General features: G+C 40.0%; 1 protein-coding gene across 3 annotated transcripts in view; it reads right to left on the reverse strand.

Annotated features, from left to right (window-relative positions):
* Window positions 1–690: 690 nt before the first annotated feature.
* Window positions 691–17,496, reverse strand: part of LOC139468101 (polycystin-1-like) — a 98,433-nt gene continuing 81,627 nt past the window's right edge. For all 3 annotated transcript variants that reach the window (XM_071249835.1, XM_071249833.1, XM_071249832.1), the window contains exons 34-44: window positions 16,726–16,964; window positions 14,297–14,427; window positions 13,550–13,724; window positions 12,578–12,703; window positions 11,660–11,751; window positions 10,411–10,496; window positions 8,871–9,158; window positions 7,271–7,405; window positions 5,610–5,927; window positions 4,511–4,708; window positions 691–4,094 (exon numbers count right to left, since the gene is read on the reverse strand). In XM_071249835.1, the coding sequence (XP_071105936.1) occupies window positions 3,732–4,094; window positions 4,511–4,708; window positions 5,610–5,927; window positions 7,271–7,405; window positions 8,871–9,158; window positions 10,411–10,496; window positions 11,660–11,751; window positions 12,578–12,703; window positions 13,550–13,724; window positions 14,297–14,427; window positions 16,726–16,964 (2,151 nt within the window). In that variant the 3' untranslated portion in view covers window positions 691–3,731. The remainder of the gene's footprint in view (window positions 4,095–4,510; window positions 4,709–5,609; window positions 5,928–7,270; window positions 7,406–8,870; window positions 9,159–10,410; window positions 10,497–11,659; window positions 11,752–12,577; window positions 12,704–13,549; window positions 13,725–14,296; window positions 14,428–16,725; window positions 16,965–17,496) is intronic.

Raw genomic sequence — 17,496 nt, forward strand, 5'->3', positions numbered from 1 at the left:
ATGCTACACCAAACTGATTCTGTACAATCTGGATGATTATTTGAGTAGGAGGACCAAGCCTGGACATTGTATTTAGACACTTACCGGTAACTGATTCCTGGTTTCCAGGATTTGGCTAGCCAGCCAATCACCTTGGGTTGGTCACAATAAATACAATAGAAGATGTGTAGAGATGTGTATTTGTGTTTGTCGGTTTAGTGGGGAAATGCTTATTGTATATTTCAGAGTGTTCTAGCATTACAGTGAGGGGTATATGAATACATGCATGAGAAGGCTTTGTTGTCTCTATAAGAAGACTGCACTTGTCTGAGACTGCAATGCATTTGATGAAATATTACCTGGAAGTAAACAGTTACCAATTTACCGGGTATGTAGTTGTAGCGTTTTGTTTCTAATCCATTAAAGAGTGGTTGGGAAAATAAAAATAAATCTAAACTATTTTTATTTTATGTTGTGAATGTGGTTTTTGGCTTGGTCGAATCTGTAAACTAAATCATATGTAAAGTGCAATAAATTTATATGCCATGTAAAACTTTTCTAAGACAGCCACCAGGCAAGGGTGAAGTCCCCCTACAATTATGTGTAATTATTTGTGGTGATTTATAGTTCATGCTCACATATTATTACAATACTGTAACAGTTTTGATTTGATATTAATGATACATATTTTCTTCATATGATTGCCTGTAAACATAAAATAATATTTACACAACAAATGAATAGAATAAGCAGGTAATATACTCAAGACTAGAAATAATGCTACCTCTACATCAAGCACTCTTAAATATTCAGATTTCTCAGAGGTAAATTCTTTTCAGTCATGTTAAGTGAATCACCATTGTACTGATATTCTAGTTTCTAACTGTTCAGTTGCTACATACAAACAGTATTACACACACAACAAATATGGTTTATATGTAAAAAAAAGCTTGGCAACTGTCTACCAAATTCAACTGACTCAATTGTAGAAAACACTATTTTTGGATCCACCCGACTGATTACCTTTACATACACCCTGCTACATACAAGACAATAATTTGTTGTTACATCTTGATAAGTACAATGAGGTAGGGATGAAGCGTAACGTCACATATTGTGTTACATTAGACTATGTACAGAAACAAAGCGGATCCTCTGTAGGACCCTATATACATACATGTCAGTGTACCGCTATTTTCAGAAAACTGACAGACATAGGCTACACTCATCCTCAAATCCCAACATTTAATCGTTGATCACTTTAAAAACAGAACTTTTTGGCTCTTTTTGTCAACTTATCAAACGTAACTTAGCTGCTGAACCAATGAAGAAGGGAAGTAACTCCTACATGCACCAATGAATATGTTTAGACTTACCTGGAAGGTGAAGGAAATAATGTTGGTTCAGATCTGTTTTTGCTATTTGACCATTAGGGAATTAAAAGCCATCATTCCCTAATTTCAAATATCAGACAAAAGGAAAGTTTATATTCGTTTCAAGAGTGAGTAGACATCAAAATGGCATGACATTTCTATCTTACATTCATGACACTTCATGAAAAGAAAGTTCTGACTTGTGATAATGCTTCCTATTTGTTTGAAGAAGATATCCTAGCAGAGATAAAAGCTACTCCTTATCTTGTCCAGTGAGTTGGCCAGGAGCTAAAGTCGGGATACACCCTGGGAAATAAGTGGGTAAAATACAAATACACAGTGTGCTTCAAATACCGGAATCCTCAACTCAAGAAAGTGAAAAAGTCCTTCTTTTTGTCTTGAAGCAGGTATTATATAGAAATGTCCACATAATTGCCAGAACCGACAGTCTAGTTAATATTTAACAATATCTAACCATACTTTCTCAGGGCTAGTTTACAGGGATTGTTTTCTGAGGTTTTAAAATACAATATTCAAGGGGAACACAGGACACTTAAATGCATGGAGAAATGTGTTCAGATCATTATGCGTTAATATTATCAAATACAGTTCACCTTGAAAGTAGTTTCATGTGATTAAAAGTTCTAAACTGCAAAATGTCAGCACATCAAATTTAAACTTTGTTCACTTGGAAGTTTCATTAAACTAACTATTGGACATATCAATGCACTCAGCTGTTCACAGAATAAATAAATGATGTTAATGTTTCAGATTAATTTTCTTTGGTAATTAGATATAATACAAATACTACCTATTCTGGCACACTCTCAATCCCTATAATGAATCATTTGGCCAGGCCAATTCAATTTTATTATAGCAAATAGGTTCTCAAGGCAGAGGCAATAAGTAGAAAATACATGTCAGGATTGATTTGAAATAAATGGTATGTTAAATAAATATGACCAATAAAAACACATTTACATAAAACATTTAAAGTAAACAATCTTTTTCTCTTTTTATTTGTTTACTTTTGCGTAATTTAGGATACCTTCCTCAATAAAACAGTAAAATATATTGGTCTGTCCTTAACAAAACTGTATAACTGGATTAAGATTATTTATGTCCTCTCTTACAAAATAACTTAATAATAACGTAAGGAAATACAAACATGACACTATCACAGAATGGTACATGTAAAACAACTCCGCTGTTAATACAGCTCAACAATATACAAGGAACAATTCATATCAGCTTAAATGGGACGGTAGGAATTTGGCAACCATTGGTATAAAAATGTAAAGGCACATGTACAAAAAAATGAAAATTGTTGTTGGTCCATAAATCAATATTAATATTCAAAACAAAATCTGTACAAGGACACACTAAAGATGTTCAGATGACCTTTTACTGTTGTAGTTATAACTGATTTGGCACATGGTCTTTGCTAATATCTACACATATACAACATACAGCCTATTGAAATCCAGGACTGTTCATTCAATAGCACTAGTAACCCTGGGATTTCTTGTGTCTTTATCACAGATTCTGATTGGCAGATCCTTCAACAACTGACCTCACACATGGACGGACAACATTATGACGGGTTGACACACCAGCCCTCCCTATATATATGTAAGGCATAATCTGTCGGTGGGAAGCTGTTTGGCAGCTGTCAACCTGGCTAGCTACACCTCTAGTCAGAGCAACATAAAGGCAACAGCATGGCATCCCTATTGGTTCAGTCTTCAAGAACAGATGTCTGGACACCATTATCAGCAGTTTGTAGATGAGCATCGCAGAAGACTTGAGGATCTGTAGGCATTCCTAGGAACGTCACAGAAGACTTGAGGATCTGTAGGCATTCCTAGGAACATCTCAGAAGACTTGTGGATCTGTAGGCATTCCTAGGAACGTCACAGAAGACTTGAGGATCTGTAGGCATTCCTTGGAAATCACAGAAGACTTGTGGATCTGTAGGCATTCCTTGGAGCGTCACAGAAGACTTGAGGATCTGTAGACATTCCTATGAACGTCACAGATGCCTTGTGGACCTATACACATGTTCCAGTGAACAACACTAAAGACTTGTGGGCATGTAGGTGTTGTTAGGATCATCACAGAAACTGTTGGACCTGGCCTGTTGGAGGTGGTGGACGGTTTTGGCATTTGGTTTTGTCAATAGTTCAGTCATGGCACATTATGTACAGTTATCATTTTAGGAACACTATGTACAAACAGTAAGAGACCTTTGGTGTGATTGAGGTACTCCGTAGAGTCAAATCTTTGACAGTTTTGTGTCTGATGCACAGCAGATAATACTCATTTAGACACAGCTGTGTCGTCTTCATATAGTCTTTAGGTTATCATCAGCACATGCTTTCACCATGCAGGTTTTGAAAATCTCACATTTTTGGTTGTGTCACGTTTTTTCTCTTGCATATTTTTCACCAAAGCAGCTTCTGAACGTTCCCCTTCATAGCTATGAGGACGTACTTCCTGTGTCTCGGTTACTGGTTTCCTTGGTGATATTGTTGGAGGTGTAACAGAAGTTCGACCAACGAGTTGTTTGTTTTTCCCTCCGAACTGACTCCTGCCTTTGAAGTTGTGTTGGAATTTCTCAAAGGTGCTCTTTGGTTTGACAGGCAACTTTCGCTTAGGGCTATTTTGCTTTGTTTCCCAACCTTTGATTTCTTTTTCGATCTTCTTCATTTGATGATCTTCTTCTACCTCGAGCTTTTCAATCTACAATGTGACCAACATCAAGTATTATTTCTATATATTGACGATATCGTGCATTCACTTAGTGGTCGTGACAACACAGTATGTGGGAATAAATAAGTTACCAAAATTAGGTCAGTAGAGGTTTGTGTAAGTACAGTGTAGTAAAAACGGAACGTAGGAAGAATGGAGAAAATAGGAAGGGCACAGCTGGGCAGAAATGAAAATTGATAGAGGAGGCACAAGTAGTCTATCCACTTACAGGCCCCCAAAACTGAAATTTGGTTGCATGTAAAACATTTATGTGATTTCTGCAACACTCATGGTGCAGTATGCATCCTGAGGTTTTATCATGGATAGTCTAGGTTGTGAGTAACTTCATATCTTTGACTGTAATGAGATTATGTCAGCGGACATCATGTGAATCTGAGGCTACTGACCCTGTCGAAGCGGTTGAGCAGATGCTCCCAGCGTGGCACCGCGTTGTCCAGCTGGTGCTCCAAGTACAGGGCTTGTTCCTCTGACAGTAACGGATCACTGCCACTGCTGAGAGAGGATGAGATGCTGGAACGACGGGATGTGCTACTGGCTCGACTCGGCAGCGATGGATGACCCTTGAACCGGACTGATCGGAATGCCTGGAACCACACACGGTATCATGTGACAGGAGTTATCTCCCATTCATGGTGACTGATGAATAATATTACTCTTCTTCGAAAAAGCTATAAATTTGTGGATCAACATTATTAAGGTGATTCTTACAGAAAACAATTCAGGGAAGTTCTATGAAAAATGATCAAACTTACTGTCATTACCTTTACTTGCTTTGATTCATGTATACACTCTGCTCTGTTGTTTTAAACCAGTTATACAGGTAGTATTCATCAACCATTTCTGGGATGGTGTGACATATTAATCTGTTTGTCTCATAGTAAAGAAACAAGAGACCCTGGCCATCTTTGTGAAACCAAAGAGTCATACAGACCCAGGACCATAATTAGGTTGAATCTGAACCCACAACCTTTGGATCCTAGCAATGCTAAGGGAAGCAACTCTACACAGTAAATTGTTGCATGATGGATCATCAAAGAGACTAACAGGATAATTTATCATGAACAGTAACTCATAAAACAAAACAATCTGCAATAACGTAATTGTAAGAATTAAATCAAAATGGTGTTGACAAGTTATGAATGAACAGGTAATATACATGGGCACAATTTTGAGCTATATTCAAGGACGTGTGACACTATAGATAATTTCAATTTGTTATTTTTCCCTTTGGAATTTGAGTGAAATGTGACAGGAAAGTTAAAAATTGCATGTACCTTTCACGTGTGAACAAAGCTGCACACTAATTTGAATACCAGCGAAACTATGAAACTAGTATTCGAGCAAACAATTACAGGTTGTGAAACCACTTGTCCCCATACAAGCAGCTTTCAACTGGACTTTACTTTCTCCCCTACATTTCTGGTCTTTGGGGTCTGGTGATCTGTACAGCAGGTAAATGAAACACCAAGTGTGTGTTGCACTCACAGGTTTCTGTTTGGTGATGCCTGCCCACAGCTTGAACCTCTTCATCATGAACTCGATCATCTCATGGTCCTGTGTGTCCAGGGAAGACTTGAAGAACATGGACTGGTGGGTGATCTTGTACGTGTCCAGCACCACAGCAATCACCAGCCCAATGAACAGCCCGTAGGCGAAGGCGTAGAAGGAGTAGAAGTAGAAGTGGGTCATCACAGGCCAGTGGTGCAGGAAGTGCCAGAAGTCAAATGACCCTCGTATCACTCCCATCAGGGAAAGTAGAGCCGACTGGAAGCTTGCGAAGCCACGGGTTGTCATTCCAAAATACTGAAAATGATATTATTTGTCTAACATTATGATAACAAATTAATGTTGTTTTACTGTGAAATCTATCAGCGCTTTGAGCATACCTCTGTGTGGTGTGGAAATATGCCCAATTCTATTATTATTATTATTATTTTTAATATCATTATATATCAATGCAGCCTGTAAAAACTCAACCCAGGGCTGTGCTACTTACCACGTATCCCAAGTCAGACCATGCTGTGCTACTTACCATGTATCCCAGGTCAGAAACGCTGTGCTACGTACTACATATCCCAGGTCAAACCACACTGTGCTACATACTACATATCCCAGGTCAGACCATGCTCTGCTACTTACCACGTATCCCAGGTCTGAAACGCTGTGCTACTTACCAAGTATCCCAGGTCAGACCTCTCTGTGCTACTTACCACATATCCCAGGTCATACCCCGGTGTGCTACTTACCACATATCCCAGGTCAGACCATGCTGTGCTACGTACCAGGTATCCCAGGTCAGACCACGCTGTGCTACGTACCACATACCCCAAGTCAGACCACGCTGTGCTACTTACCACAAATCCCAGGTCAGACCCCGCTGTGCTATGTACCACATATCCCAGGTCAGACCATGCTGTGCTACGTACCAGGTATCCCAGGTCAGACCACGCTGTGCTACGTACCACATACCCCAGGTCAGACCACCCTGTGCTACTAACCACAAATCCCAGGTCAGACCACGCTGTGCTACGTACCACATATCCCAGGTCAGACCACGCTGTGCTACGTACCACATACCCCAGGTCAGACCACGCTGTGCTACGTACCACATACCCCAGGTCAGACCACGCTGTGCTACTTACCACATATCCCAGGTCAGACCCCGCTGTGCTATGTACCACGTATCCCAGGTAAAACCATGCTGTGCTACGTACCAGGTATCCCAGGTCAGACCACGCTGTGCTACTTACCACATATCCCAGGTCAGACCCCGCTGTGCTACGTACCACATATCCCAGGTCAGACCACGCTGTGCTAAGTACCACATATCCCAGGTCAGACCACGCTGTGCTACATACCACATATCCCAGGTCAGACCACGCTGTGCTATGTACCAGGTAACCCAGGTCAGACCACGCTGTGCTATGTACCAGGTATCCCAGGTCAGACCACGCTGTGCTATGTACCAGGTAACCCAGGTCAGACCACGCTGTGCTACGTACCAGGTATCCCAGGTCAGACCACGCTGTGCTACGTACCACATATCCCAGGTCAGACCACGCTGTGCTACGTACCAGGTATCCCAGGTCAGACCATGCTGTGCTACTTACCATGTATCCCAGGTCAGACCACGCTGTGCTACGTACCAGGTATCCAAGCTGAGCGTAGGACATCAGAAGCAACAGGAATATCAGCGTACAGCCGGCCAGTTTCCCCAGCGCATTCGAGATCGTCTTCCCATATGCATGGAACATGGGGAAGAAGCGTAACTGTCGCACAATCTGTAAAATATGCACATCTTGAACTTTCTAATCTTTTTCAAATCTGTGAATGATTGTGGCAATTATTCTGAGCAAACAGGAAGTTGTCTCATGATTTATGGCAATAGCGCTTTATGATTGAAGATTCAAAGATGAGATGAATGCAGCCTGCTTGGTAACACCTAACACATCTCTATGCTGCTTTAAGTATGATTTGTTTTTTATGAGAACCAAATGGGTAGTCACAGTATTGTTATACATATATGTAAGTCAGTACACCTGATCACTTATAAACATGCAATATATTGCTGTTCAGTATGCTATAAAACTGGTGGTGGTGATGGTGTTCACTGGGACAAGCATGGGTTGCTGAAGACCTAGTCTACCCTGGATCTTCACGGGTCTACACTATGTCAGTACAATGTGTAAGTTGCTAGTAGACTTGTGATATGATACAGCATACACTTCCCTCAAGCCATGATAAGGAGTCATAATGCATTATCATGGATATGAAAAACAACACAAACCAAAACATATTTGGTAAACTTGAATCAACATACCAACAATGATTTGGGAACACATACCACCATGAAGTGGTACATCTTGTACTCCTTACATAACCATGTCAACAAGACCTCATACCCGTATCCTGGTACAGTGCATTGGGATTGATATCCCACCTCCGTTCCCAGTGACCAATACAGTTCTTCTTACACACTTTTCTTATGAGGCCTTATTAAGATTATAAAACTCACATGCTTTCTTAAACTTCCAGACGTGACTCAAAATCGAAGTAAAAGTGCAAATGTTCCCACTATGTGACAAGCCACTGACATTCCTGCTTGGCCACAGGGGTTGAGTGAAGGGAACAATTTTTGGAAACAACTCACATTTTGAGTTAATATTGTATGTCCATTTCAGTTAACGGTCAACTGTGATACATAAACATCACATTAAATGGAAAAGGTAAATAGTAGGGCTGGGACGAGTCCAAATTTATGACCCAGGTTCTCGACCCCTTATTACCCGGGTACCCAGTGTAGGCCTCAAGAGTTGGGTACATAATGTCCAATTGGGAATTGTTTTATTGGAGCCGTGGCAAATGCTATTTACATACAAGTGTAAGTGACTTTTATTGTTATTGTATTTAAACCTTATATCACATGACTAACCATGGGTCCGGGTAGTCCTGTAGGTACACGGGTCCTACTCAGGACCATCCCGACCCGAGTACCCAAGTTACCTGTCCCAGCCCTAGTAAATAAACATAAACTCACCCCGAGTGGTGTGTACGACTATTATACATTCCTTGTATCAACCAAGACACCAACAGTTTCCTTGTGTAATGTGTCATCCCATAATGAAACTGTGGTTGTATTGGTCTATACACTTGTGTACTAAATCTTGGGTGAACTGTTAAGCCGTACATGAGTGCCTATTTTTAAAGCTTGAGCCCCAGTGTGATCAACTGGTGACTAAATGTTACCTTCAGGAATATTAGGAACAACAGCCATGCATGCAGCATACGCATAACATCATGCAAGTGTGCGGGCATCTCAAAGTTGGTGAAATCATTCTTGTGAGCAGTGTAGTAACCAAACGTGTCTGTTGCCGTGACAACACAAGCGATGTAGAGGCCAATACACACAACTGCCAACATCGCAATGACTAGATCTAACCAGTTCCAGAACTGCTTCACAAACTGGACTCGTTCTTCTCGTAGTGTGAGTCCAAGATGGACAACCAGGTAGATGACGCACAGCAGGAACAGAACCTGGGAAGAAAGTGGCAGATCTGACTCAGTACAAGTTAGGGAGCAGTTATTGGTTTCTAGGGTGGGTGAACAAAGCTATGTACTTTGAAAATGGACATTTGTGGGCAGTTCCGAAAGGGGATAAATAAAGGCTGTGCTATAAACATTGTGGGGATGTTACACACCCCGTCGTTTCTTAGTACCAGGTCATCTACAGCCAAAAATCAGACCTTAGTTATCACTACTACTAACCAAAGATGTGAGGACATCCCATTACAAGTTACGTCAGAAGGACCTTTCGCAACCTTTGATTGACCAATGTAATGACTTACAAGAAGTTGAGGGATGTCCTCAGATCTTTGTTTAGTAGTAGTGAGGACTAAGATCTGATTTTAATGAGGTTGTCTACAACCCAAACCATTTGCTATCAAGGCAACTGTGTGTTCTGTGTGAGTTTACTTTTGTTGACATTGACATTCAAAATCATGGTGGTAAAGAAATGAAATCAAATTGATTAATCTGATTTACAGTCAATGTTTGACCTCGTCTGGAGTGTTGAACTCTCAGATCCTCATGGTGGAGGTTCACATGAGAGTGAGTGAGTGAGTTGGGGTTAACGCCGCTTTTAACAGTATTCCAGTTATATCACGGCGTGTCAGCTTAATGTGGGAGGAAAGCCCGAAGTGATGCAGGTCTCAGACATTTTCCACTTCGGTGAAACCCACAAGCACGGGTATGGTGCTGACAAACCTAGAAACATAATCGGGGATTCAAACCCACAATCATAGGTTTCTGGCGTGCCCAAGGGACCCAACTCTGCACAGCGAATTGAAGCGCCTTAGATGACTGGGCCTCTCGTGCCTCCGGTTCACATGAGAGGAGAAGATTTAATGAGACTATTACCCATTACAATATTACACAAAGCGTGAGCGGATTATGAACCTGTAATTAGTCCTTTTAAAATATCAAGAGAGACACCCCTAGAGACAATGTTTGAGTTATTTAAGGAGGGATGAAGAGCAACACAAGCACCTCAGGAGGATTGTAAGTCTCCTCACACAATTCTAAGCAATTCACAGATAACCAACTTTATCACACTCATGTTTTTCCAAATTTTCTCTTGATATTATCCTTAAGTTAATCTGTATCAGTATTTTGAAAGAATCTTTGCTTTCATAATAATGTTACCACATAACTAATTTCACTTTCATTTTTGTTGCAACAATTTGATAATTATGAGAAGGTTGCTGAAGAATGAGAATGCAGGTCTCACCTCACAGACCATGAGGGGATCCACTCTGCCGGGGAGGAATCGCAGGAGTTTGAGAGTGGACACATACTGACTAGACAGAGCGCCTCCTGCAGGATAACCACATGTCATCATAATATGGCATTGGACACCAAAATGGTACCCAAAGAAACACAAGACCTTGATACATATACTTCATACTAACTTACTCATCCTGACATCTTTATTTCTTGTGTTCAGGGTGTAAACAGTCCTGCATTGTCACAAATATCCTTAGGGCTGGTAGCTCACCTGACACAAGTATTCAAACATTGTAATACAAATCCCAAAGGCCAAGATTAGTTCAATTTGTACCCAAGTAAATTGAAAAGGATTTTTCTGCAACATTTTCTATAATGGTCACTATTGTTTGATGCCCAGATGCCCCTAACAAACCTGAAACTACATACAGTCATCAACATTTAGAACTTATATCATTGTAGTGGTCTCTGAGATCATTGAGAAATTTTTAGGAAAAGATATTTTTGAATAAAGTAAGATTAGAAGTGAATTCTGAAAAAAATTGAAAACACTTGAGCTTCTTTTAAGGAGGCCATAAAGCAATACCCAAAGGCTGGAAGACCAGAGTTTATAACTTACAGTACAACAGCTTGAACATATCTGGATAACAAACCATTAATATTTGAATAAACATCACAGTAGACTGTGAGCAGATCACAAAGTCAGTTAGAGAATGGTGAGACTGACACAGACAGGCTTCCCGTCTGTGTTTGTAAATACATAGTGAAAGGTCTCCTGTGTTGGAAACCCCTGTGATGCTGAAACAAAAATAATGTAAGGCTCATTTTAGAATGAGCACACAATCTAACCCTGGGGAGAACACCTTCAAAAACTTTCAATTCTATCAAAGGAAAAGTTATTCATGAGAAATTGCAAATCCGAAAAGATAACAGATGACGACGGTGAATGAGTCACTATTGGCATGTGCCCACATGGCCTCCGAGCCAGATGAGCATCAACAGATAACAATACACTCTAGACAGTCCCATGTCTCCCATGCTGTGGTGGTCTGTACCTGACAAGGGGTAGTCGGGTAGCCTAGTGGTTAAAGCGTTCGCTCGTCACGCCGAAGGCCCGGGTTCAATTCCCTACATGGGTACAATGTGTGAAGCCCATTGTTGGTGTATCCCGCCATGATATTGCTGGAATATTGCTAAAAGTGGCCTCAAACCACACTCACTCACTCACTCACTCACTCACTCACTCACTGTACCTGACAAGGGGAACTCAAGGAGGACGGTGACTGTGGTTGTGAGGTCGGCGGCAGCACTGTACAGAGTGAACTCAGCAAACACAGCCCTTGTCCTGGAAGAGAGGTCATATGTCATTCCTGTTGATCGTTCCCTGTCAGCTACTCTTATGTCCTTGGTATGCACCACCAAGCAATGCTAGCACAACACACTATCTTAAATGTTTAAGCTGCAAAAGGATATTTGACATGTTTGCAATGGAAATATTTTTTTGTCTAGCGTATGTATGTCACATGTCATGACAGAGAATGTTTCATCATCACATTGACATTCATTTAAATTTAGATGTAATTAGCAAAACTGTTCAACTTAGGGACTCATCATTAATTGCGGAGGGAGTGTTAGTGTATGATATTAGTCTTAGGGCTGTGTCATATTTTGCTCCATTTGTTTCATTTCTCTTCATGGCCCCCCAAATACATGTAACATTTTTTTCTAATCTATTTATTTGAAAAATGGAACTGTCACTTTTTCAAGGCCCTCCACTATAGGTTTGATAAATTTCCATACCCCCTTCCCTCTTTTCGCTGTGTCAAACAAGTCTATTTATAGCTGACACCTGTGTTGGAAATGCTCTTCTACCCAAACCCATACACAGTACAGGGTGATAACAAATTCATTGAACTGCATATTTTCATATTTCTTTGCCCATATGAAGAAGAATGAAACCCCCAGAATATGACCCAATCAAGGAACTTGGACTTTCCACACATGGAGTGGTTACCAAATGGCACCAGCATACACCAGGGTCCTGAGAGACAATACAAATTCCTCTTATCATTGTCTGCTTTACTTCATTTTGTTGGTCAATATTGAGTTTGTAGGAGATTGGGGTAATTATTCCTTCCTGATTTCAGTGTAGATTCTCCAGTATCTCATACCGCAGATTGATCCAGTCACTGTCAAACAGGTTGCTGAGGATGCTGAGTGTCTCGTTGTAGGTGTTACCGAGGGTCATCACGTAGCCCCCGCCGGAGTAGTGGAGGTCATGGCCGTACTTGGCCCGCCTAGGAGTCAAACAACATTCAAATTTGTTGTGATAAGTTTTCAGAACTTTGGACTTACTGCTGTGTACTGTGGTAAACTCAGAACTCATTTTTCTTTTATTACAAAAACACATTCAATTAAAGCTGATTGATGAACAAACAAAAATTCTATACACAATACATACTAAAATGGTATTGTTACATTTTCATATTTTTCAAGTCCACTATTACAATGAATTAATCCTAGAAACTACTGATACATGAATTACTGATGGCAATATACAATGCAATCACATTCACGACTGATGTTGTTTGTACGAACTCATTTATGGCAAAAAGTGAAAGCAGTCAGTGGCTTTCTTATTCTGAAGGTACTTGGAGAGAATAAGGTGATGTGACTGTGGATGTTTGACAGAGATAGAGAAGTGGACTTAAAGGAATCTCAGTCTCAAGTATTTGCCTACGTGTGTTCCCCTAATCCTTTGGGGTGGTGGGTTAGTTTAGTGGTTAAAGCATTCACTTGTCACGCCAAAGACCCTGGTTTGATTCCCCACATGGGTACAATGTGTGAAACCCATCTCTGGTGTTCCCTGCCATGATATTCCCAGGATACTGCTTAAAGTGGCCCCTGTATACACTGTATACATTGTCCTACCAAACATCCATGTATACGACAACAAAACTTAATGTACACACGAACCTTTAACAGTTTGTTTAAAAAATTAAAAATTAAAATGGCTCATATTTTTTTTAAAATTTGAATTGAAATCTAATGACTAGTTTATGACTATGCAACAATGTTGAACATGCAGTAAGAGACACTGAAATGAAACATGAGTAGATAATCCTTCAGAGACAGTGACATACATGTGAAGCTCAGTCGCTGTGAAGTATCTCCAGGTCACGTTGCTGCCGATGCTGTTGCTCCAGGCTTCGCCATAGGTGTTGGTGTCCTCAGTGTAGCCGAGGTTTCCCTCACATGGTAATGCTGTCAGTGTAGGCAAGTGGAACTTGGCAAATGGGGAACTGATCGGACAATCACCTGAAAGCACCAAGATATCTCCCCGTACACACGTTGTCATGAGTAAATACAAACTTGCTGGAAACAAGGAACAGTTTCATTTTGACAGACATAAACCAGATTTACCAAGGAGGCAATGTTGGCAAAGTCATCTAAGGTGTCAGAATTTGCTGTGCAGAGTTGCATCCCTTAGGAGTGCCAGGAAACTATGATCTTTGGATGATTGCGTGTCATCTTATCCTATTTGAGTGGATAGATAATCATGATGTCAATAAAGGGATTGTCCAGTCCTTACTTTATTAGAGCTGCAATATTACTGAGCTTGGCATGGCTAGCATTAAAAAAACAACTAAAAAAACCCCGAATCCCAGTTCAGATTTATGCTTCAAGGTTTGTCAACACCATATCCAAAGTGTAACTTTCTCCAGGTTTACAAGTAATATGTTCTGACTTTGTCTTGGATGTGTAATAATGATATTACAAGATGGTATTTCATTGTGACACTTTTTTTTATAAAATGTGATACTTAGATTATATCTGGAAGCCCTTCACTTTCACTTGATGATGACCTTTAATCTTGTCATGTAACATACCGAGTGTGCCTCTGATCTGACGGAGTCGTGCAGGCCCCAGTAGCACCCCAAACTGCTCCTGGGGGTTCAACTCCTGCCGGTGGAGCGTATCGGCCAACACCGTCTCAGTCCACGTCCTGAAGTCTGGGATGCTGCAACAGAAGCAGGGGGTCAGTCACTTGGATGGAGTCTGAGACCAAGGATAATTAGGGCTGCAACCTAAACAGCCTTCTGCCATGCTGCTGAGGCTAATTTTCAACTGACGAAAGGTTGAAAATAATTTAAGTCATATGTTATAATTATGTAAGAGTAAGTTTTATGATGTCTGCAATGCTGATCTATCTATGACATAATTCTGTTTCATATGGATTAGGGCAGCAGTCATCAGCCCCAGGGCCATACATCAGACTTCTAATCAATAAAGTCCTTCTTGACCTATATCAAGCATCAGATACAGCTTTTGTCAAAGGGGGTTTACTTACACTGAAATAAGATGAACGCAAACAATTTATTCTGGGAACAAACTTACATTTGTAAGCTAATAATTTCTTATCTTGTTTGAAAACATTTTTCAAATGGTTACCATATTTTCTTGAGTATAGAGCACACTTCTTTTCCAAAAGCAACAGCTGTGTAGAAGGGGGTGCGCATTATACATTGGGTTTTTTTCTCCATGGAAAGATATTACCGTGAGCACGTAACATATTGAAGTACGCAAAATCATCATGTAATTACACTGTCTGGCTATAAAAAGTTTCTTTGTATATAGTAGTGTATATATTTTTTTTAACATAAACATAAGTATGCCAAAAACTGGAGCGGGTACGCATCTCCGTAATGTACGTCTCCATTCCCTCACCTCATCGACGTAAACCTTCAGTTGTGATTTTCTACAAACCTTACAGCCAGCATGGACACAATAACCTCATTCATATACTGTGGCAGAGTAATATTTTGTACATACAAGTTAGGTTTTAATTCTATTTTAGCTAGAATATTCTATTTGAATTAAGTACATAGTTTATTTACCTGTCTTACCTTTTGCCATATAATTGTATTTCAACTTAAACATTAATACCATAGCTTATCTGTTTCATTCAGTCTATTATTTATCCAACCTTGACTAACCATACCACTGCATGCTTTTCACCCACAGCACTTAGTATCCCACCCCGCGCATAGAGCACTCTATTGTTCTCTGTGGTCACTCACAGCTGACCACAGGTATACCTTTGTTTGCTTGTGATCTGAGGCAGTTGCCAGATTACACTTGATGTATGTACATCATAGTCATGTTGTATATATTGTGAATGGATCTTGTATTCATGGATCTAATCATGCTAATGGATGTGAATATTTCATGGATTTGAAGGTTAGTCATAGTATATTTCTTGTGTGATACTTTATATGTATTTGTGTATTGAATCCACAGTTTAGTGTATTCTGATCATGATTATTTTATATGATAAAGTATTATAAAGCAGTTTCTTTAATTGATAAATAGCTAATTTATCCTAGGCTATTATCATCTTAACTTGAACAATAACTAAATAAAACTAAACCCTAAATAAACTGTAGTAATTCTATACCTCATTAAGGTAATTGTGTCAATTGTGTATGCGTATGTGTGAAAGTGCATTATTTAAGTAATTTGATCAATCCTTATTTTAAATACCTATTTTACTTGTGTGTTGTGTATAATTATAGTGTAAATAGTATCTGCATTAGTTTATACTTTGTCAATGCAGATGTAACTGGCACTATCTTAGAGGCCTTGGTGACACGGCACAGGTTTCACCAGTCTGGTATGTATTGTTTATGTGTTATTCATGAATGTATAAATGTATGTATCTATATATATGCTGACGTCGTATATCTTTGTAATTATCATGTATACATAGTATTATACCTGTCTAGTGTTATGACAGTAGACATGGTTTATGTTTAGTTTAAACTGACTATAGGGTCATAAGCAGATATAATATATATATCATTGTACAGGTTACTTCCTACATGAGTAACATTGGTTTCTTGCTAATTGAATGTCCATTTAGATGTAAGGCCATTATGTATATTATAACAATGTCAATGTTCTATGTCTTGTATGCAGTATGTCTCATTATTTATACATTGTTGCAGGCCGTATTTATTCACCATTCTCTTCTAAGAGAATAAACAGCCATCAGCTCACACCCTGTAGCCGTTTGTTGTGTTTACCACCCCGACAACTACCGCTACTACATATGAGATATACGGAACGGCAAAAGTAACTGTGATCATGACTTATTTATAATATAGACATTTTTTAGAAGAACTTACTTTAATCAAGACTCCTGTCTTTTTCTTTAAGACTTGAAGTGTACCTATGTTTAATTGGGCTAAAGATGGATAGTCCACTGATCAAGCTATTTATACATCATCTACAGTGTATCAGACATCAGCATTCTAACCTCCTGAGATGACTGAGGTTGAGTCCTGCAGCCCCATCCTGATGTAGGAGATGTTGTACATGCTGCGAGAACATGCAGTTGGTGGTGCCGTTGTAGATGAAGCTGATCGCCAGCAGCAGGGACAGCAGGAACATGTGGGAGACGAACTGTCGCAACATCACGTGCATGCGCTGGATCTTCACGCCCTCCTCCTTGGCATGCATCAGGGCAAACCCGCCCAGGGGACGGAACTTCACATCCTGGGGGGGAAAAAAGGAGTTAAGTGAGGAAAATATTTTGTGCGTGCGCGCGCACGTGCGTGTGTGTGTGTGTTTGTTTTGGAGATTTCAAAAGAGTGTTATCTTTTTCCTCCCCACTACCACATAACCTACTACCTCTGATACCACATAACCTACTACCTCTGATACCACATAACCTACTACCTCTGATACCACATAACCTACTACCTCTGATACCACATAACCTACTACCTCTGATACCACATAACCTACTACCTCTAATACCACATAACCTACCACCTCTAATACCACATAACCTACCACCTCTAATACCACATAACCTACTACCTCTGATACCACATAACCTACCACCTCTGATACCACATAACCTACCACCTCTAATACCACATAACCTACCACCTCTGATACCACATAACCTACCACCTCTAATACCACATACCCTGCCACCTCTAATACCACATAACCTACCACCTCTAATACCACATACCCTACCACCTCTAATACCACATAACCTACCACCTCTAATACCACA

This window comes from Haliotis cracherodii, unplaced genomic scaffold (assembly GCF_022045235.1).
Source record: "Haliotis cracherodii isolate W230 unplaced genomic scaffold, xgHalCrac1.p SCAF_2, whole genome shotgun sequence".
NCBI classification, from domain to species: domain Eukaryota; kingdom Metazoa; phylum Mollusca; class Gastropoda; order Lepetellida; family Haliotidae; genus Haliotis; species Haliotis cracherodii.